Raw genomic sequence first — 23126 nt, 5'->3', positions numbered from 1 at the left:
TAAAAACAAGACATCATAAAGTGAACACAATCAGGTTTCTTAGAACCTTTTTTTTTAATCTCATAAACACTTAAAGGTATTGCCTTTTTTGTCATATACCTAACTATGAGATTGTCTCATCTTTCTAAAGTGAAACCAAGCTTTCTTTTATAACAACACACCCAATACATACCTAAAAAAATAAAGTCATGTGAGTAAAGAATTGGAACAAATAAGAGAAAAACCATGGATGTTCAAGAGAAGATCTTTCTACCCATTGCCATGTATCTACCTTTTCTAAGAAAAACATACGTCTCCCTAAAACTATAAAATGTGAACTTCCACATGTAAAAAAAAAAACAATAAAACCCAAGACCAAACCACTTCTCAAAACCACAGAATCACCATACTTTCCTTTATGTTAAATAAAAAGGTTCTTTGATGAAAAGTGATTGGTAAATATGACTGAAACATATCAAAGCCACATGCTTGACAAGGTCATAAATGCAAATTGAATGTGTGAAATGCTACAACTAAGAACTTGGGTTTAAAAGAAAGAAAATATAATCCAAACCCTAAAAAATCTTGAATGACAATGCAATCACACATTCAATGATTGCCTTATAATGTAATAAAAAGATTGAGGAAGTCCAACAATAGCTAATTTTGATCATAAAACTTAAAGAAAGAAGACAATTTGAGTTAGCTATATTAAAAAAACTTAAAAAAGCTAATGAGACCTAGTAGAAAACAAGTAAAACCTACCAAAATTATCGATGATAATAAAGAGTACTCTTTTGATATCAAAAAAGGTAAAGAAATGTTTGACCATCTAATATATGAGGGGGAATCAAACTCATTAGAAATCATACAATGCTTATTATTGATTAGATTAAAGGAAAGAAGTATTAAAAGTGGCATGACTCATGAAGATATAATGTTAATAGTTGTGTTGTCTTTAAAAACCAAATTCAAAAGGCATTAGAGGTTAGACACATTTTCTTTTTAGATAAAAAAAATAAAAGTGGATAACAATCTAATAAAATGACTTATTGTAAAAGAAGAATTATAAAATGTATCAACCACGATAAAGGTTAGAGTTAGTCATGAATACTAATACTATTAAGAAATATATAGATCATGGCAAAGATAAAGAGGTGATGATAGAAGTTTAAGACATAACTTTTTATGAGGCATGTAAATGCCCTACCTACTATACCATCCTTTCAAAAGATGAAGGTATAGGTAGGCAAAGATGAGTACGTTGTGACTTAGTGATAGGGAAAAATATTTAGACTTAAAAGACTAGTTAATGATAAGTGGCATAAACAATAGCCATAATAGAAATCATCCAAACCTAGTAAGGAGGAAGATGATGACATTGTTAATAAATGCTAACATCTCTTTAATTTAGAAAAGAGATGAAAACAAGGATAAATATTCAAAGCTCATTTTAGGAGAATACAGTGCCAAAACACATTAGTAAGGAAAAATAATATAAATCCATACACCTTACTAAAGAAAAAAGTTTTGAATGTTGAATAGATCATTTAGGCTATTAATAAGAGGCATCTAAGATCAATCAATACTAAACAAGATTGCTCTTAGTCGTTGATGTAACCATATTATTTAATAGTTTTACCTGCATTTACCTAGTATTTTGTTAATGTTCTATATATAAAATGCCTTGATAATCTTTGTTTTATGTTTTGAAGGAACTTTTAGATATAAGATTTGAAAATGAGTAAATTGAAGATAAAATTCAGATCATGTTTACACCCATGTCGAATATTGGGAAATTTAACATTTGATCGATGTTTTATATAGAACTTGAGTTGTAGAGGTCGAAATGAAGTGATTCTAGTAGAATTAGAAAGCTAATATCTATACCTTTCTATAAATATATGGCAAGAAAAATAAAAAAGAAAGGGCATGGAAATTGTAGCCTTCAAAGACAAATATCACATTCTGTCAATTTTGACCTATAGGCATTCCGACTTGAATATCTTGAGTTAGAGAAGTTCATTTGATGAAAACTCAATTTTTTTGTATTCCTGACTCAAATACCTATCAAATGCCACATTTCAGCAAAAAATAAAATAAAAATGAAGCTCATATGAGAGAGATATGATTTTTCTAAGATAACCTATAAATTATGTCAGCAGACAGGTTTTGTGAAGAAACAAACCCAACTTACTTCCAAAGCATCCAAACCGACATGGCAATTGTTCTTCGTACGGAAAAGGTCTTTATTTGGGCAATTTAACTTCTCTAAGTCCAAAGTCAAAGCTTGAAGATTTTAGGCAAAACTATTTTTTCTTCTTTAGGAAAATAGTTGTTGTATTACTTAAATGTAGACTGTCTACTTTAAAAAGAATTATTTTTATTTTTTGTACAAATGGATTGGAATGATGTGGAGATTAGAATTTCCTATCAAATAAAAAGAAAGAGAGAAAGAAAGAGGAGAGGAGGCAGTCAGAAAGAAGAAGAAAACTCTCACCATTTTCTTCTATAACCGAAAATTATGCTTTCATCTCTTCTGTTTCTTAGTTTTTCAATAGACATGCAATGCTAAGTTATTTTTCTTACTTAAAATGATACAGAAACCTTCGGATTTCAAAAACTATGAGATCTATTCGATCTTTTCTTTCCAATTTATATGATGAGTATGAATGTTTTTCTATGCTTATTTCTTATGATTGTGTAGTTTGATTGTTAGATCGGACTCTAAGCTATTATTCTAAACCAATCTACTGCTAAGTTTGCTATTAAAACCAGAGTTGTGATATTTAAACTTGTGAAGCGACTAAGTTTAATAATTATAGCGGATCTATGGTGTTGATCTTAGGGAAAATATTCAACTAAATCGAGCATAGACTGTAGACAAGTATGTTGTATAGATTTATCAATTTATCTAGTTCTTAAGGTTGCCATTGAATTAAATTACTAGTGCGGATACTGTGGTTGTTTAATGGTTAAGGTTAGTTACATTACGAATCGATTAACTGACTAATGTTAAGGAAAGATAAATATTCATAATATAAAATGACATATCATTTCAGTATTCAGTTTTGATTTCTGTAGGTAGATATTTACTTGAGACCAAGATTTTTCTCTTAATAAGTTTTAGATTTATTTAATTTAGCTTGATTATTTTATTTTGTTTACTATAGCATAGCCTAGATAACCTCAAAACTCCCTAACTTTGAATCATTTAGCATAAAGACCTGAACTAGATCTTCCTCGTGGGATTGACTCCTTACTTGCTCTATATCATCTTGTTTGTTTAAGCTATGGTAATTAATTTGTATAACCACGACATTGCAATAATCCTATACAAATAAAAAATAAGATTGGTTGCAATTAAATTGACATGAGTCCATCTGGAATGGTATGTCAAATTTTTCAAGGGTCATAAGAGAGATTATAGGAATGTAACAGGTGGATCGAACTATTAGATCCAAGACCTTTAATATATATATATATATATATTTTTTTTTTTATGGTTGAAGCGAAAAAAGAAGTTATAATGCCTTATTTTAGTAAAGATTAGATGTACACTAACATGAGCATGTGGTCATCCTTATATAAAACTTTGATGTTTTGATTACTAGATGGGTCAACTAAAATAGTTAAAACATATAATAAGCCATTCATTGTAAATTCAGAGATGAAAAATACATGGTTGTATAACAGTGATGTAGGCTCAATTTAATTAATAGATGTGAATAACAGGGCCGCCCAATCAACTTTTTAGTAAGCAAAAAGACATCATATATGTGAAAATTAATGGCAGACTTTGCTAGGCCAAATAACTTGTATTTGAAAGGTAATTGCTAGGGATTTGAAACATTTTAATAAATGATTCACTACAACTTAGTTGCATGTGTTCAAGCTTTTAACGAAGCTTGTAGATGTATTAAAAACAAGAAAAAAATTTGTTTGATGGAAATGCATCAAGATTATCAATTGGTCGTACCTGAAATGACTATTATTCTTTCAATATAATCAATGATGGATGATGGATAAGATGAAATTTAGAATTCGTTGATTAAAGTTAATTTAGGAACTAATAATTGGCTTAAATCAATATTTATAAGTGAAACTTTACTAGAAGATTTTCAAAAAGATCTAGTATTATTACTGCACACTTATAAAACTTTTTTTCTTGGGATTATAATAAAATACTTGGTTTAGACATAAGTTTGGCCACATATGTATTACGAATCAAGTCTAGGCTCAAGCCTTATAGACAACCTACAAAGAAGATAACAGATTGAAAATTCTTTATGATATAGAGACAAATGACCATCATAAAAACATATCTACAAATTTTCAAGCTAAACTTGGCCAACTGCATGATTTAGACAACAATTATGAAGATAATACAAAAATAAAAAAAGGTAGAGACTGTTAAAATCAACTAGTGAGAACTTATGGTCGACTGACAACCAAGTCTTATATTTTCTAAACTAACATTATCTATAAATCTTTATTAGTTATGATTCATGTGATTATTATTTAGGAGAAGTTTAGATTGTGGTAAGATTAAATATGTAAGCTCTTTATCTAATATAAATAATTTGTATTGGATTAAAATTTGATGTTTAGATAAAACTTAAACATTATACTATATAGATAGGCTCATCCAACTATTTGGTAAGGTGATCAACTCTATATATACAAATTCTTTTTTGTAATTTACTCAATCTATCTTTTTTCTAACATTGTGTTTATTTACAACTCTTGTTTTCTTTTTTTTATATGTATTTACTTATTTTCTTGCGTTTTTTTTTTATCTATTCTTGTTCTTGTGCGGTGCTACTTGGAATAAATATTTTTTTTTAAAAGTTTAAGATCTTGGAACACCCATGTTTTATTTGGTTTTATGAGATTACTATTTGTTTTTTATTGGATTAAATTCATAATGTTAGCTTCTCCTTATCGTAGGAAAGAAAAACAGTGAACAAATAGTATAATTGGTTAAAAATTGATGATTAATTAGCTAATTAGTATAAGGTTGATTGCTCTATTTTTACATATTAGATCAACACAAATATAACCTAAGTTTAAAGGAATAAAGAGATTCTACTAACACCAGGGAAGATATAATTGAAAGAAGACTAGATGGCGGTGCCAATTTGAAAAACATTTATGGTAAACTAATATAGTTGATGATTGAAAAAATAAAATTTAAAATCCAATAAATATAAAAAAAAATATCTTTACCTTCTGTCTTTTTATTATATCTATCTAGTTTAAAATAAATATGAGTAGTTACATGCTCTATAAAATACTTACTAGTTATTTTTTAAAATATTTTTTATTTTAAAATATATTAAAATAATATATATTTTTATTTTTAAAAAATTATTTTTAATATCAGCATATCAAAATAATCTAAAAAAATTAAAATAATTAATTTAAAATAAATAAATAAATAAATTTTAATTTAATTTTTTTAAAAAAATTTTGAAAAAAAGAAGTTAGCAAACCTCGTTCCACAAAAATTTAAATTGTTTTTTTGTTAAAAATTAATTATTTTATATATTTTAGATGATGCGCTGATCTTAAAAATAACTTTTAAAAAATTAAAAAAAATTATTTTGATGTATGTCAACACAAAAAACATTTTAAAAACAACCGCAATTACACTTCTTCCAAAAGATAACAAGTGAGTGCTGTAACTGCCCGAAGCGCACGTTAGTAACAGCTCCTCCCTTGAAAACTATCCCACTCCTCTATATGTACACTACGCCCATTAGATTGCTCGACTCCTCTAGGGCCCCAATAATTGCGAAACAACGCCTCCCCTGTGCTTATATGAAGTGAGAGAGAGAGAGAGAGAGAGAGAGAGAGAGAGAGAAGAGGAGAGTGAGTGAGTTACCTAGAGAAGATGGAAGGTGCTGAGGCAACTCGGATAATGATGGGAGTGAACGAGTCAACAATAAAAGGGTATCCACACGCATCGATTAGTAGCAGAGGAGCTTTTGATTGGACTCTTCAAAAGATCGTTCGATCCAATACCTCTGGTTTTAAGCTTCTTTTCCTCCATGTTCAAGTCCCTGACGAGGATGGTTCTCTACATCTCCCTCTCTTTTTATTAAATAAACTCTATCGAATTTCTTTAGGGTTTTTGAAGTGAGATGTGCTTTGGAATTGGATAAAGAAAAACAAAAATCCAAATAATCTGACGGATCATTTTTTTTCCTTGTAATCATTTAATTTTGTTCTTTAAATTCAACTGTGTTCATATTTCAGCGTTTTTCGTTTCGAAGATGATGTTTGCTTTCTTTAGAAATGTGAAAAAATGAAGCGACACAACTGCTATGGACAGCTTGTGAAACCTCCATTTATGCATATTCCTAAATTTGCAACTGTTTCTTCTTCTTCTTCTAACACTTTCTTTTCAATAGGTTTTGATGACATGGATAGCTTGTATGCCTCACCTGAGGATTTTAAAAACATGAAGCATAGGGATAGGACCAGGGGACTTCATCTGCTGGAGTACTTTGTCAATAGATGCCATGAGATTGGGGTAATAGTCAATTTCCTACGCATGACCTCCCTTCTATCTTCATTTCCACTTTTCACATCAATGAACTGGACTGGTTGTATTTAATCCTTTAGTTTTAGCTTCACCTTCTTTCCATTGAATGCTTCTAGGTTGCCTGTGAAGCATGGATCAAGAAAGGAGATCCCAAGGAAGTAATTTGCCATGAAGTAAAACGAGTCCAGCCAGATCTCCTGGTTGTTGGAAGTCGCGGTCTTGGCCCTTTTCAGAGGTTTGCTCAGTCCTTGCATTCATGGAATGCTTGACACTTTTCAATGATGACTTTACTAGAAATTCCACATATCAAATGTTTCCTTAAATGCACTGGCATGTGCTTTCATGTCTGTACTTTTGAATGGGATCCCAGTTATCTTGAAATCTCTCGTGTTGATCTATCCTGCAGGGTTTTTGTGGGAACAGTGAGTGAATTTTGCCAGAAGCATGCTGAATGTCCAGTGATCTCAATTAAGCGTAGAGCTGATGAAACTCCTCAGGATCCTGTTGATGACTGAATTTGTCTCGATTGTGAATCGTCTTTTTTCCATGTATTAAAAGATCATGAACGCTATGAACATGCACATGTGAATGTTGTCCTGTTTGAGTATATGTCTTGCCGATGCTGATGATAAATGGAAGTCAATGCCCTTGTTGAAACTGTCGTACCTTTCGCAGTTTCATTTCAATGTCTTGAGCCTAGCCTTCCATTTTTGGTTTCCTCGGCTGATTTGGATGGGTAAGCTTTGTTTGAAAGCGTCTAGAGGCAGGCGATTCCTAATGTAGCAAGATGCCTGGCATGTGCATTAGCGTTGCTGCTCAAATATCTTCTAAATAAGCAAAGTGTCTTTGTTAGATGAACTCGGTTTATCAACTCATTCATAAACTAAATCAATAGCGATGTGGTACGGTATGGAAGAGGCTCACTTGTAGAAAGACGAGTGATAAAAAGTCCCCCTTGCTGGGCACTGGTAATCTAATGAAATGCAATGGAGAATAATATCTGTCTAATTTTCTTGAAGAATATAAACAGTTCCAATGGAAGTCCTTGGATATTCCTTCGGGCGACGAAAGGCTACTTCAATCTAGGAAGCAGCCGGAAACTCGAAGGGGTCGCCTTTGGAAGCGTTCGCCGGTAACTAAAGCGTCTCGTTTCCGCAACCACCTAGGTACTTTGTTTATAGCTTTTTTAGGTTATGCAATAGAAGGGGCTTTGGATCCCCTGCTCTCAGAAATGAATGGATCAGAAGAGGGCTGGGTTCTATTTCCGGGCCGGGCGGGAGGTGAAGGCCATGAGAGAAGATTGCCCTACTGGTGAGGAAGAGAGGCTTGAAAACTTATTGCATGAAGGACTGGAACTGCAGGTCGCTGAAAAAAAAAAAAAAAAAAAAAAATCTATCTATAGATGACAGTCTTTGGGAAATTCTTTTTTTTTTTTTTTCTCATAGGGTGTCCATCTAATAAAGCAAGTTTCCTCTATTAATCAAGCAACATATTACAATATTGTCCTAGCGTATTGAATTATATGAAAATAAAAATAAAACAACGAATGATTAAGGAAAAATATTTTTTTTCATCAAAACTATCTCTGTCTTGTGCTTGTAATATTATTTGTTTTGAAAATGAAATTTCTTTTTTATTAGTACCATCCTTTTATTGAATAAAAATAACAATAAAAAATATATTTGCAAAAATTCTAATGACTTGATCTAAAAAGGATAAAATCTATATTTTTAATTAAAAAATTAATTTCCTTATTCTTGTATTTCTTTTTTATTTTTGACAAAAACATGCCTTCATTAAGATAAGTATTGTTTTTCAAGTAAAATTTATTATGATCATGAAAATAAATCTTAATTCAAAAACTAAAAAAAAAATCATGAATCAATTATTTTTATGCATAATAAATATGAGAAAATTAAAATTAAAATTAAAATTAAAAATCAATAGTTTATTCTTACTCAATATTAATAAGTAACTTTTAAAAAAATCTTGCATATTAGATTAATACATAATTATTCATAAAGCAATTGCTAATATTATCATAAAAACTCAATATTCTTAAAAACAATGACATAAAGAGAATTGTATTCCAAAATTGAAAAAGAACAAGAAAAAAAGGCCAAGAATTGATTTAAAGATGATTTTATTCAAAAAAAAGGAAAACAAAATTAAGGGATATTTAACAAAAAAAACCAAACGCGTTTGGTCTTAAAAAAAGCTCAGACATGTATGGGCTTGGAACTAAAACCAAGTAGTAAACCTACCATTTGTTTCATATAAAAGAACTAAAATCTACCTTTAAGGTGTATGCTCTATAATAATTGTTTTGCATCAAGTTTGAGCCTAAATATGAAGCATCTTAAATTACAGGACTTGTGAATAATAAGATGGCCACCACTGCTAAATTTACTACTGTGTAATATAGATAAAATTTTGAATTTGTACAACTGTTAGAATAAGACTGTCCTAGATGTGATGCAAGAAAACTGCCACAGATCAAGACCCTGAATTGCACTATAAATGAGGTGAAGAAATTGATGGTTCATGTTCAGAATATTGATGAGGTTGCATTTTTTAGGAAGGATGAGCGATTGATAGAAATCATGAGGGTAAAAGTACTGAACCCGACAATTATAGCTCTTGTTCACTTCTAGGACCCTGATTACAAGTGTTTCTCTTTCAAGAATGTAGATCTGTGTCCAACTATGAGAGAATTTGGAATGTTGATGGAGTTTTCCAACCATATGTATAGGGTTTATTTCCCTTTGAGAGATGATAAAGTAATTTCTGAAATGTCAAATCCGCTAAAAATTCCTAATCTGACTAAATTTTTAGAGAAGAATGCTAATGTGTTGAAGCGGAAACTATTAGAAGTTGAGTTAAAGAGGAAAAAGTCACAACATGGATCCATGATAGAAAGAGACAGACTAGTTACTTTAGACATATTTGGCCTCGTGTTGTTTCCAAGCATAATGGGTGTAATAAATTTAAGAGTTGCCGCTGTGTTTGTGGATTATGAAAACACTCAGATTAACCTTGTTACTAAATTGGTTGAAACCATCCTAACCTTCAACCATTGTAGAAAAACTAGAAAATGGGTAATAAGATGTTGCACGTAGTTATTATATACATATAGATGGTGAGTCATATTGAAATGAAGAAACTGATCTTCAATGGTTTAACCAAATACATTTGAAGTTAGTGAAAGAAGAAGAATGAGAAAACTTGGGCGATCAAGATTGGATAGAAAAGCTGCAAAAGCTGCCTAGTACAAATTTCAAATAGAAAGCCCTGTAGGTTATAATGGTAGATGTCCTGATGAGTTGCGGGAAAAGACGTTGGGTACCTTTAGTTAGAATTACAAGTTATGTAAGTTATGTTTTGTCTATTATGGTAAGACAACTAAAGGGCATTCAGTATATCCCAATAATTGTTGGACTTGCCTAATTTTCTGGATTATTCAAAGATCTATCTGCACGTGAGGTCCTGAAGATTATCAAGCTAGATTGGAATCACTTCGTTCTGAACAAAAAAGAGTTTGGAAGTTTGAGGGACCCTAACACAAGTGAGGAGTATACAAGATGGAGGGATTTGACTTTCGAAGTTTGAGGGACCCTAACACAAGTGAGGAGTATACAAGATGGAGGGATTTGACTTTCGCTATTGTTCCTAGGATGTCGCATTCTAAAATTGGACCTTTGTAAGTTATGGAAGAGCCCATTAAAAGAAAAATGGTTAATGATGAGGAGGAGCTGAGAGAGCATGTAGACAAGCTTTAAATAGAGTTAAGTAAGAGCAAGAGATGCAATGCAGATTTAGAAGCAATGGTGCTGGAAGGAGACAAAGAGTAGACAAGCAAGTTTAATCCAAGGATGCAAGAATAATAATGTTAAAGTTGTAATTGGGCAAAGAGAAGGCCACAAGGGAAGAACCTGAGACTGAGAGAGGAGAACTAGGTTTGAACTGGATGCAAAACAACTCTGAACTTGAAGCATTGAAGTATGATTTCATTGACTAACAAGGAAGAATTGAATATTATCAGGATAAATTTGCACAAGTTTAAGCAGAATTGGTGGATAGGGCTAAAAGATATGAGGAGCTTAACAAAAAATATATGATGATGGAAAGCAGACTAGTTCAAGCACAAGAAGTAGCAAGGGTTAGAGGAAAAGGGAAGGCAATTGAGGCTGTTAAAGTAGATCTAATGATTAGAAGAAATGAATCAAGATGTTGAGAATGAAGCTTGACAAAAAACAAGAAAAGGTGAAGCACTTGAAAGAGAAATTAATAGCATTAGAAAAACATAAAAACTAGATTAACATCAACAACACTGCTTTGAACCGAAGCAATATACTGCTCATAGAGAGGATGACCAAAACAGATAAGCAAATGGACGAAGCTGCCAGATATGCCAAGATTCTTAGAACCAATGCCTAAAAGGTTGGAGAGGACATTCTTCGCCACCATTAGAGTTTAGATGAGACCGATGCTTTTCTGGCAATGATTAAGAATCATAGATTTGCCTTTCTACCTTTAGCTAGAGAAGTGGTTAAAGAAAAAGACTAATGTACCTTTTTTTTTTCTTGTTTTCCAAAAACCAATATAATGGACTTGTTAGTCTTATTAATGAAAAGGGCTTTGACCTATCTTTTGTGTAAAGTATGTTTATTGATAAGCATGATTCAAAGCAACAACTTGAGTATAATTACTCATGACAAGAAATAACACAAGAAAATTAATGCCCATCAATCTTTCCTGGAAATGCTAAATCCATATCCAATATACGTTGACATATGCATCATGATCATGCATTTAATTATGTATTTGCTTATAAATTGTCATATGCATTATAGTTGAAATATAGATCCCCAACCTAAAGTCTATTACACCCAATTGAGAGAAAGGATAAAGAACAAAGAAAGGGTTCACTTGAAATCACATTATTAGAGTGAGTTAGAATTTGTTTCAAAAACCGATGTAATGGACTTTTTAGTCTTATTAAAGAAAAGGGTTTTGACCTATCTTTTGTGTAAAGTATGTCTATTGATAAGTATGATTTAAAGCAACAACTTGAGTACAATTACTCCTGACAAGAAATAACACAAGCAAATTAATGCCCATCAATCTTTCATGGAAATGCTAAATCCATATCCAATATACGTTGATATATACATTATGATCATGCATTTAATCATGTATTTGCTTATAAATTGTCATATGTATTATGGTTGAAACATAAATCCCCCACCTAAAGTCTATTACACCCGTCTAAGAGAAATGATAAAGAACAAAGAAAGGGCTCACTTAAAATCATATTATCAGAGTGAGTTAGAATATGTGAAGAATGAAGTTGCTCGAATGACCAGTAACTCATGTCTCCTATACTCCTTAGAACATGGGAGTAAATTCAACAACTTAGTAGCATTTTATCTCTATTACCCCTGTTCTGCTGACTCAAACTTCGGTTACTAGGATTTGACAGTTGAAGGACCCTTTAATGATAGATTTGTTTATCCCATGGACTATGATAAATGAGTTGCTTTAAAAGAAAGATTAAGAGCAGTTGAAGCAAATAATCTATTTGACCCTGTACAAGCAGCAAAAATATGTTTGCCACCAAACATTATAGTACCAAAAGAGTTTAGAATGCTAGAATTTGTTAAGTATATAAGACTAGAATGCCCAAACATCCATATCTGATCATATTGCAATAAGATGACTGAAGTTATTTATAATGATAAAATGCTAATCTATTTCTTTTAGAATAGTCTCCCAAGATCTGCATTGAGTTGGTATATAAAACTGGATAACATTGTGATTAAAAAGTGAAAGAACCCGATCCTCAAATAAAAAAAATTATAAAATATAAATATTTTATATATTTAATTGTTTTCATGATTATTAAATTGGCTCATAGGTCAACTTATGAGTGGTATAAATAGAAAGGGTATAAAAATAAATTCTGCTTGAAATCAACTAGTAAATCTAATAAATTAACATATAACTCAGTTAAAACTAAATTTAAATTTATTTTAAAAAATTAAAACTATATTATTTTGATGGATGAGGTTAATACCAGATTAACATGATAACGGAGACCGAGTTGAATCACTAGCTTAAAGGTATGTTTGGTTTAAAGATGTGATGATTTTTTATCAAAGATAGAATATCTTTTAAACACAGCACCTTTAAAAGCTAACTTTTTATTCAAAAAAAACACAAGCTCCTCCCATTCAAACACCCTCAAAGAAATGCGAGAGAGACGGAAGTCCTTTGCAATGACAAAATAATACAAGTCAATCAACAAAAAGAAGTAGCACCAAATTAACGAAGAACAGGGAATTCCATGTCCTCCCTATCTGATAGATTATAGTCTCCAACTCAACCAAAACCTGGCTGGTATCTCTCTATCTCCCTCTATTTTTCACCCCTTTTCTTTTGTTTTGATCTGTTAGTTAGCAAGTAATGAATAGAGTGTCAATCAGAATCCTTAAAATCTCAAAAACCTTTGCATCTAATGCACAAAACCACACACTTACTAAGAATTTAGTACCTTCTTCTTCTTCTTCTTCTCTTCAAACAATACAAAACTCCAACACCATCTCTCTCTCAAACCCACTTTACAGTTTCCTCCCTGAAAATCAAAACCCCAACAACTTTGTCAATCTCATTTACTCCTCTCTCAAACGAGACAACACCCATTTAACCCTTCTTCAAAATGATGACATAAAGGGGCTTATTCATCATCTGGGTGCCAATGAAATCTCTAGGGTTTTATTGAGATGCCAGTCCGATTCCGTTTCAGCTCTCACTTTCTTTAACTGGGTCAAAAATGATCTGGGTCTCAAACCCTCTACTCTTAACTATTGTCTTATTCTTCATGTGTTAGCTTGGTCTAAAGAATTTGAACAAGCTATGAAATTCTTAACTGAATTGATTCTGTTGGTTAAAGATACTGATGAAGATGTGTTTCAATGTTTGTTTTTGTGTTGTCAAGACTGTAATTGGGACCCTATTATATTTGATTTGTTACTCAAGGCTTATGTGAAAACGGGTATGATTAAAGAAGGTTTTAGGACTTTTATGCAGATTTTAGAGGTTGGTTATGTTCCTAGTGTGATTGCTTGCAATTATCTTCTGAATGGGTTGTTAAAGTCGAATCATATCCATCTTTGCTGGCATGTTTATGGAGAGATGGGAAGAGTTGGTGTTATCCCGAATTCATATACATTTAATATTCTGACCCATCTATTTTGCAAGGATGGAGATATCGATAAGATGAATGATTTCTTGGAGAAGATGGAGGAAGAGGGCTTTGAGCCAGATATAGTGACATATAATACGCTGATTAATGGCTACTGTGGAAGAGGAAGATTGAGTGATGCGTTTTATTTGTACAGGATAATGTATAGAAGGTGTGTCTTGCCAGATTTGGTTTCATATACTGCATTAATGAATGGCCTTTGTAAAGAAGGAAGGGTGAGAGAGGCTCACCAACTCCTTCATAGAATGGTTCACAGAGGGTTGAATCCAGATGTTGTTTCATATAATACTCTTATTTGTGGTTATTGCAAGGAAGGAAAGATGCTAGAGTCTAAGTCATTGTTGTATGAGATGATAGGAAATGGGATTTTCCCCGATAGTTTTACTTGTCGGGTTCTTATTCAAGGATACAGGAAAGAGGGTTGGTTAATTTCCGCTTTGAATTTGGTTGTGGAGCTTGAGAAATTTGGTGTTTCAATCTCACCAGATATTTATGATTATCTAGTTGCTTCTTTATGTGAAGAGGATAGACCGTTTGCAGCAAAGACTCTTCTGGAAAGAATGTCTCAGCGTGGTTATATACCTCATGTGGAAATCTATAATAAACTCATCGAGTCTCTCTGCAAAGGTGATTGTGTAGCAGATGCATTATCTCTAAAAGCTGAGATGGTTGTTGGGAACATAAACCCAAATCTTCTTACCTATAAAGCCCTCATCCGCTGCTTGTGTAGAATGGGCAGAAGTATAGAGGCTGAAAAGTTGATGGAAGAAATGCTTCATTCTGGTTTGCAACCTGATCCAGAAATATGCAGAGCCATGATACATGGGTACTGCAGAGAAAAGGATGCTGGCAAAGCAGAATCGTTATTGGTATTGTTTGCCAAGGAATTTCAAATTTTTGATAGTGAGAGTTATAGTACACTTGTCAGAATTGTTTGTGAAGATGGTGATGTGGCCAAGTTCATGGAGCTGCAAGAACGGATGCTGAAAGTTGGATTTGCACCAAATAGCCTAACTTGCAAATACATGATTGATGGCTTAAGGAAAAATATGGGGCTGGTCAAAGAAAAACTTATCCTTGAATGACATAAATGATCAATATTTTGAGGGGAAGGTTGCAAGTGTTCGCTGGCTAGATGATCACTGGGAATTTAAGACTGGCATTGCAGTTTCGTTTGGCATTCAATCATATCACAGTGGTGGCTGTGGAGTTTTGGATAGACGATGGAAAAAGTGGATTGTAAGGCACTATCTTCTATAGAATACTTAAACCCTACAATAAAAAAGTGTTGAATTCCTAAAAAGAATTAGTGTCATAAAATACTATACTATCTCATGAAACCTTTTCTTTTCACAACCATCTTGTTCTGTCTGCATTTTGATGCATGCATGATGGAAACTAACAAGTAGAAAGAAAAACAAATAATGGAGTCACAGAAATCAAGCTAATTCATATGCTGAATTACATTGAAATTGAAGCTAGTGAACAGCAAGCAAAGCTTGCAACACCATCATTAGCAAGGGTAGCAGGTTTTTTTTTCACTGAATTATTCGGTCCATACTTCAAATTAGCTGATTCACTCATCAAGTCAAGTCAGGCCGGCAATTATTAAGGCTCTCCCACAAAGCAGTCATCGTATCAGGGCCTGAGAGAGTATTTGATTTGTTGCTTGGTGGGTTGGATGGTGGCGTCAGGTGGAGGTGGAACCCAACCAAAGCATATTCCAAGCACATAGTGTGTGCTTGGAATTATTTGTCATAGTACGTGAAGGGAATCTCCAACAAAATGGAATTATTTGTTAAAGTTACCTCGGCTAGGTAATTATTTTCACCTGGGTCGGATCTTGGGTCAAGTTATTGAGCTTTCTTAGCTAAACTTGGGGGCCTATATTCTTGAACAATTCTAGTTAGCAAAGATGCCATTCTAGATATATTCACACTGTAAAAGAAGCCCAAAGTAACTCTGCAATCTTCATATCGCCCAACAACAGAAATTTGTAGTTTGTAGATCATTTTTCACATCAAAACACCCTCTTTGATTTGCATTTGGCTTCTCTAATATGGTAGATTACTATAAATTTTTGTAAGAGAGTAGATGATGTGTTGCTTGGTGTAATAAATTTCGGTCATCTCTTATTGATTAAAGAATTAAGAAATCAATAAAACCTAAAAGACAAGCTGGTTTTATTATTGTTAAATTTTATTCTATCTAATTGTAGTTTCCTCAACGATGGCTAAGAAAGAAGTATTGGAACTTTGGTGTTCTGTAATCACTGTTGTTAGCAGTACACTACCCCAAGGTGATCAATTGGCAGTCCCATGTTCAGTCATATACTGCCTTCTAACTAAATTATAATTGCATTCCCGCCCACAGAAGCTTGATATTAAATTCTGAACTACTTCCTTTTCCCTTTTTTGACTAGGAGAGTTTCTATTACTTCATGTGTGTGTGTTTTTGACTAGGAGAGTTTCTAGTACTTCGTGTGTGTGTGTGTGTGTGTGTGTGTGTGTGTGTGTGTGTGTGTGTGTGTGTGTGTTGGGGGAGGGGGGGTAGTACTTTCAAAAAAATTTCGTCTACAAGATAATTGTATGAATAGTACCAGTTGATTTTTTTTTAATATAAAAAAATTCAAACATTATTAATGTGTTTTTAATAGAAAAAAATTAAAACTATACATGAATTGACTTGATGTGACTTAGTCGATTTGACACATCCAAAAACAAATTGGATGAGCGATACAAATATTATGGTATTGTAAATGTGTTTTTAATTAAAAAAAATTAAAACTATATCATGTTTCTTTTAACATAAAAAATATTCAAGTATCGTTAAATGCTTTAGAAAAGTTGTCATCTAAATAGCCTTTCGAGTTGTTTGGCATCTCTTTTTTTTTTTTTACATGAAATTGAAAAATATTTATAGACTACTATTATGAGCTTTGAGCACATAAATGATAATTTTAAAAACATTGTAAGGGGGGGCATAATACTTTCAAAAAAATTTCGTCTACAAGATAATTGTATGAATAGTACCAGTTGAATTTTTTTAATATAAAAAAATTCAAATATTATTAATGTGTTTTTAATAGAAAAAAAATTAAAACTATACATGAATTGACTTGATGTGACTTAGTCGATTTGACACATCCAAAAACAAATTGGATGAGCGATACAAATATTATGGTATTGTTAATGTGTTTTTAATTAAAAAAAATTAAAACTATATCATATTTCTTTTAACATAAAAAATATTCAAGTATCGTTAAATGCTTTAGAAAAGTTGTCATCTAAATAGCCTTTCGAGTTGTTTGGCATCTCTTTTTTTTTTTTACATGAAATTGAAAAATATTTATCGACTACTATTATGAGCTTTGAGCACATAAATGAGTTTGGCCATGATAACAATAGAGAATAGACCTTTAAGAATGATTCTATGCATGTCAACCTATAAAACCCTAATAACTATAATTTTTTATCTTATAATTATGAATACACCTTTCAAAGTAAGAAATCACACCCTATCATGCATATTATGGTTAGGGTTTTGACAAAAGGAGGAAGGTATCTTACTATAGAAAAGTTAGAATGGAAACGAGAGGTAAAAGAAAAGGTAGTAGAAGAGCTTGTCAAGGACGATGAAATTAATAAGCTAATTAGCAATAAGGAAGCTACAGAGTTTCTTAAATTGATGAAATATAATAACTATAACATAGTTAACCAACTAAATAAAATCCATCTCAGATATCCTTACACTCTTTTATCTTAATTTCAGAACCACATCAATAGGTACTTTTAAAGGTTTTAAATAAAGTACATCATATCTAATTCCATAAAAAATCTAGTGTGAATAATCTAGGCCACCAACTACCTGTATAATTCAAAATATGAACTAGGTCTAAAAGATATTAAACTTCATAAGCCGTTATATGTCATGGGTAAATGCTAAGATTATATCATAGCCAAAGTATTGATAAATAATAGCTAAACTTTTAATGTGCTTTCAAGGCACATTTTAGACTATTTACTCTATTTACTGATTAATGCATCATATATATATATATATATATATATATATATATATCCAAGTAGTATGATGGTAAGGGCTTATAATGGTTCACTAAGGCAAGTGATTAGTAACATTAATGTAGACTTGTTTATTGATACATGGTAGTTTCAAGTCACCCTATATATAATTGATACTTAGCATTCCTATAATAACATATAGGTAGTATGGCTTTGGATCTATAATGTAGGAGTTATGACATCATCTTTATATCAAAGGCTTAATGTGGTCAATAAAAGGCTAGTGACTATGAAAGTAAAAGAGATAAGGAAAGTCGAGATGAAGATCTTTATACCTTTAAAATTATGAATGCAAATTTAGTGCCTGAGAATACAGTGCTAAAGAAGCTAGAGATTTTATATGCTGCAAAAATGATTGTTAAATACATGATAAAGTATGGGTTGTAATTGAAGTATAATCTAAACACAAGGTTATTAAATTGAATCAACTACATGAAATTGAAAAATATTTATCAACTGTTAAAGGTTGATCATATTAGTCTCTTTGGGGTGGTGCCACAACTGTTGTAGGGGCAAGCAGCTAATAAGAATTACGTTGGAGTGTAGTACAATGTCAGATCATTATAGTGGTGTATGGTTTGTCCTATTTTGTGGGAAGATGAAGCATTCCTATTTTGCTTTAGAAAAGTTGTCATCTAAGCAACCTTTCGGGTTGTCTAGCGTCTCTCAATTTTTTTTGTTTATGTGCTAGTCAAAATAACGTCGTTTTGTACCAAAACAAATCGTTGTGGTCAAAATGCATTGTTTCATTTAAGTGAAACGGTGCCGTTTTGATTTTCTTAGGCTTTTAATTAGGAATTTGAATAAAGTTCAATCTAGTCCTTTGAATTTTGATTTTTTTAATTGCATCCTTAATTGACTTCGAACTTTTAATTTTATGTGATTTTACCCTTGCCAAACTCCAATACTAACCCTAGATTTCAACGTCTTTTTCATTTTGATCATTGATTTTGGATTTATGCCAATTGACCCTCAATTGACTATTAAACTTTCAAATTACTTCAATTTCACCCATGTTTTCACACGAATTGAATCCTCGAAGTTTAGCGTTTTTTTCAAAAAGATCTTTGGTTATGAATCTCTTTAATCTAACCCTTAATTGACCTTGAACTTTGATTTTTCTTGCAATTTTATCTATGATTTCAATCAATTGACTTCGTAAAAATTAAATTTGGTCATCTAAAATTCTAATTTTCACGATTAAGCCTAAATTGGGCTCTCAAACTTAAGTTTTCACCAATCTAGTTCCTAATAAAATTAATATAAACCATTAAAAGTACAATTATGTCTTTGCACCTAATTAAATCTTTTAATTTTACCCAAATTAATTTTTAAACATAATTAATCTTTTAATTTGCCCCTTAATTAAATCAAATTGACCTATTAAAAATCTAATTAATTCTCTAAACTTAATTTTTTATTCAAACCTGTCCAATAATCATTTAGTTTGATCTTGAATCTATATTGTCTCTTTAGTCCTAGGTAAAATAGGGTATGATTAGGTTTATAATTCCATCCAAAATTTCATTTTGTTTCTTCTACATATCTGAAACCTTCCTCAACCTGCTTTTGTCAAGTTGTTAGTCTTCTTGTTATTATTGCTTTTGTTTTTTAGAAAAAAGGTAAATTTTAGGGAAGAATCCAAGAATAAGTTATGATGAGAGTGAACAAAGATGCAAATTTAAGACATGATTCTACGTACAAAAAAATTAGGAAAGTAAGCTATTGAAAGCGTGTTTTTTTCATGCACGTGAATTACAAACAAAATAATTTTGATTGATTTTTGTTTTTTTCTTTCTAATAGAAAGAACATGAACTTGACTGAAAGACTATATGAGCAATCTTCAAATGACAAAAGAAATTGGGTTGCTATTAACGTAATTTAAGAACTTTACAGCCTATGTTTATGCATCAATGATACATATCCATGCACTTTATAGCCTTGGGATAATTTTAAAGATGATAATTTATGCTACTGGAAATAATTTATTCAAACTAAATAATGGCTAAATAACTATAACTTAATCTTGCTTAGAGAGAATGACTTTGAAGTTTCAAAACCAAATAAAAAATGTAGTAGACAAAAATCCCAGAATTCTTCATATGTCTATTATTGTCAAATTCTACACATTTGAAAGTTTTATAGGACATGAATCTATTGCGAAGGAAAATCTTTGGTTTCAAATCATTAAGATTCATGACGAAGCAGGAAAAAAAGTCATGTTTGCAAAATAGTTATGAAGGGAAAAACTCAATAACAACAAAAATACAAATCAAACCCTCAACCTTATGAGATAAAGAAACTTGCAAAAAGAAGAAAATAAAGTATAAGGGAATGAGACTGTTTTTTTTTTTTAAAGAACACCTTCATGCTAAATAGATGCATTTCATAAGTTCCAATTAGTCACACATAGCCTTACAAGTTTTCCTCCACCTACATCAGTGCTAATTTATACATCGACGATCCCTGAACTTATCAAGAGACTTGTTTTACATGTGCTTATGGGGTCCTTCAGTTCAATAGCCACCTTCAATGACTCAATTTACAAAGCCCATCAATCAGTCATAGAAAGATCCAGAGTCATTTAAAGTTTTTCCAACTTTGTCATAAGCCTATGGTCAAGCCAACAATGTTAGGATTGTTCTGGCAATTGTTATATGCAAATATCCTGGGAGGATGATGATGATGGTAATTTGAGTCATCAACATGTCTTGTATCGCTAACACAACTTACAAGATAACATTGCTTGTTCAAATTATTCATTCAAATCATTATCTTTTTGTATTAAAAATTCATATTTAGCCATATCGCCTGCCTATCTTTAAAATTAGCAAGGATTTCATGAATCTAAACAGACACTTCACTCTTTATCATACCATAAAGGTTCGGTTAAAATCTTTGTTCTTGCTTACATAGATGATATTCAAAAACATGGACAAATTGAAATTTTTTTGAAGACAAGTTAGCCTTCTTGAGCTAAAAGTTCAGCATCGAGGCTATGGTGGACTTGCACTTCTATTTTTCAAGATTAAGACAATCTTAACTCCTTAGTTTATTAATCGTATTAAGCAAGTATATTGAGGACTTGTTGTAGAATACAAGTTACACACTAGCAAACCAGCCTCTATTCTTATGAATTCCTTTTACAACTTTCATGCAAAGAAGTTAAACCGATGGATGATTGCGCGAGGTACAAAAAGATAAATCCTTTTATAAATAGTGGTCATTGATCTTCAATGCGTCACTATTTATAGGCCAAATTCGGCCTTCCAAATGAATATTGTGATATCTGGATGGTACAGTTGATAAAGGTCTTTATGAGCTCTGATTGCACACCTTTTTATTGTTGGAAATATCTTGATAAGATAAATCTATTAAAAATGTACATCCTAGTAGACCACCATATATAGTTAGAGTTAGACCGTATGCATTGCCCAAAGGTGGCAATGCAACCCACTCTTTTGCGTGTGCATTGCATGTTAAAAGGAAAAAAAATTAATAAATAAGGCTTTTCTAGTAGTCCCATATTTTTCCTCTCTCACAAGTTTTCTTCTCATAGGTTGTCTTATATGATTTACTAACAAATACTCTATTGGCACCACACTTTTATGCAGGTTTGGCACCACACTTTTAGTCGATAGCACAATGCAAATGCCATCACATTTTTCTATGCAGTCTACACCATACTATATGAAGAACAAGAGCCTGATTTCTTGCCAATATTTATTTCTTCCTAATGTGCCCTCACATGAAACCTAAAATCATCAATCTTTTCACAAATGGCAAGGTAAATCACTATAATCAATAGTAGGCACCAACATTTTCACCTATCAATTGTCATAAAACTCTTTATATCTCAAGATAAGCTAACATGACTAAGATCTTTAAATATCTTAGGTCATTAGGTAAAAGAACAAGTTTTCATATTGAACATTTTCAAACACAATACACAATCTCTCTTGCTCTTGACATTATTTTTCTAGTACATTACCTCTCCTCATATGTTAACTGAAACATTGGATAGTCCCTTATTTCACCATAGACTTATTTTTTCAAAAATAATAAAGCACATACATGAAATCTATATTCAAGCTCGCATATTTTTGCCATCACAATCTATAAAAAAAAACATAATTTTTATCTAAAGTTTTTTCATGATTTATCAATAGCAAGTCTATATATATATATAAAGGAGCATCTAAGAGTTTAAATTACCTAAAGAATAAAAAATAAAAATAATTGAAACTAAGATGTAGTGAAGTAGAAAGGGGCTAGCCCATTTGCACAAGGCTTCGAGGGGAAGATATATTAGAGAAGAAAAATAAAAATGAAGAATAAAAGAGAAGAGAAAATGCTAAAATATCAAGACCTAGAATATGAAATAGTAAAGAGGTGCGTGGTTTGAAACAATTTTTTGTTACAGTTTTTCTTGTAAATGGATAGTATTCTAGTAGTGGTTCTTTTTTTATATTGGCAAACAAAGTTGCGAGTTAAAAATCTGCTAAACAATAAACAGCCAGCTAGATTCTCTATACACTCCGAATTCTACATGGTCGCTCATGTTGGTGCTAAAATCATTTCACTTCCATCCTTGCCTTTTGAATCGAAGGAATCAGCGTGTCTCCTATTTTATGTTGTGAGGATGTTGATGCAAAATACATTGCAATAAGGAGTTACAACATCTAAACTTGAAAAAACATGTCTTGCTTGATAATATTACACAAAAAAATAATTTTATTTAAAAATTATGACATACTTGCTAAATTTCTCCGATATTATCTTAATGGTTTTATCAAAAGATAATTTTATTTAAAAAAAAATCCTTATTTAAAAAAAAAATGATGGGTCAATAGTATAGAGCCCAAGCTTTCCTGGGCTTCAATTAAAAGCTAACATGCTTGGCTTTTAAGAGAACATTGACATACGTACCTGGCCTAAAAGGAAAAAGCCCCAAGACACCTAGGTTAAGAAGACTAGGCCTGCATGCTTTTATTTTTTAATAATCGAACAACATATTATCTACATGCACAAGTAACATATCATCTACTAGTATATTTTTTATCACCTGACTAGAAAATTAAGATTCGAGTTTTTAAACCCTAAAATCTAAAATTTAACTTGTTTTTATATGTAAACTCACCAAAAAAATCTTACTAGGCTCAATAACTTCATTTACAACAAAAAACAACATGTCATAAGGATAAAAAATTTTAAAAAAATAAAATGAATAAAATAAAACTTTATAGGCTC

The 23126-nt window shown here is 31.6% G+C and overlaps 2 protein-coding genes across 2 annotated transcripts; both read left to right on the top strand.

Annotated features, from left to right (window-relative positions):
- The first annotated feature begins 5747 nt into the window (after positions 1-5747).
- LOC133670348 (universal stress protein A-like protein) lies at positions 5748-7215 on the top strand. Its single transcript, XM_062090827.1, has 4 exons — positions 5748-6056; positions 6396-6517; positions 6646-6764; positions 6936-7215. The coding sequence occupies exons 1-4, from the start codon at positions 5876-5878 to the stop codon at positions 7042-7044; spliced, it is 531 nt and encodes a 176-aa protein (XP_061946811.1). The 5' UTR covers positions 5748-5875; the 3' UTR covers positions 7045-7215.
- A 5539-nt stretch (positions 7216-12754) lies between these two features.
- On the top strand, positions 12755-15149 carry LOC133670732 (pentatricopeptide repeat-containing protein At5g40400). Its single transcript, XM_062091315.1, has one exon. It carries the CDS (start codon positions 12995-12997, stop codon positions 14876-14878), a length of 1884 nt encoding a protein of 627 aa, XP_061947299.1. The 5' UTR covers positions 12755-12994; the 3' UTR covers positions 14879-15149.
- The last annotated feature ends 7977 nt before the right edge of the window (positions 15150-23126 follow it).

Source organism: Populus nigra, chromosome 13 (assembly GCF_951802175.1).
Source record: "Populus nigra chromosome 13, ddPopNigr1.1, whole genome shotgun sequence".
NCBI classification, from domain to species: domain Eukaryota; kingdom Viridiplantae; phylum Streptophyta; class Magnoliopsida; order Malpighiales; family Salicaceae; genus Populus; species Populus nigra.
This window is presented reverse-complemented; position numbering and strand designations above follow the sequence as displayed.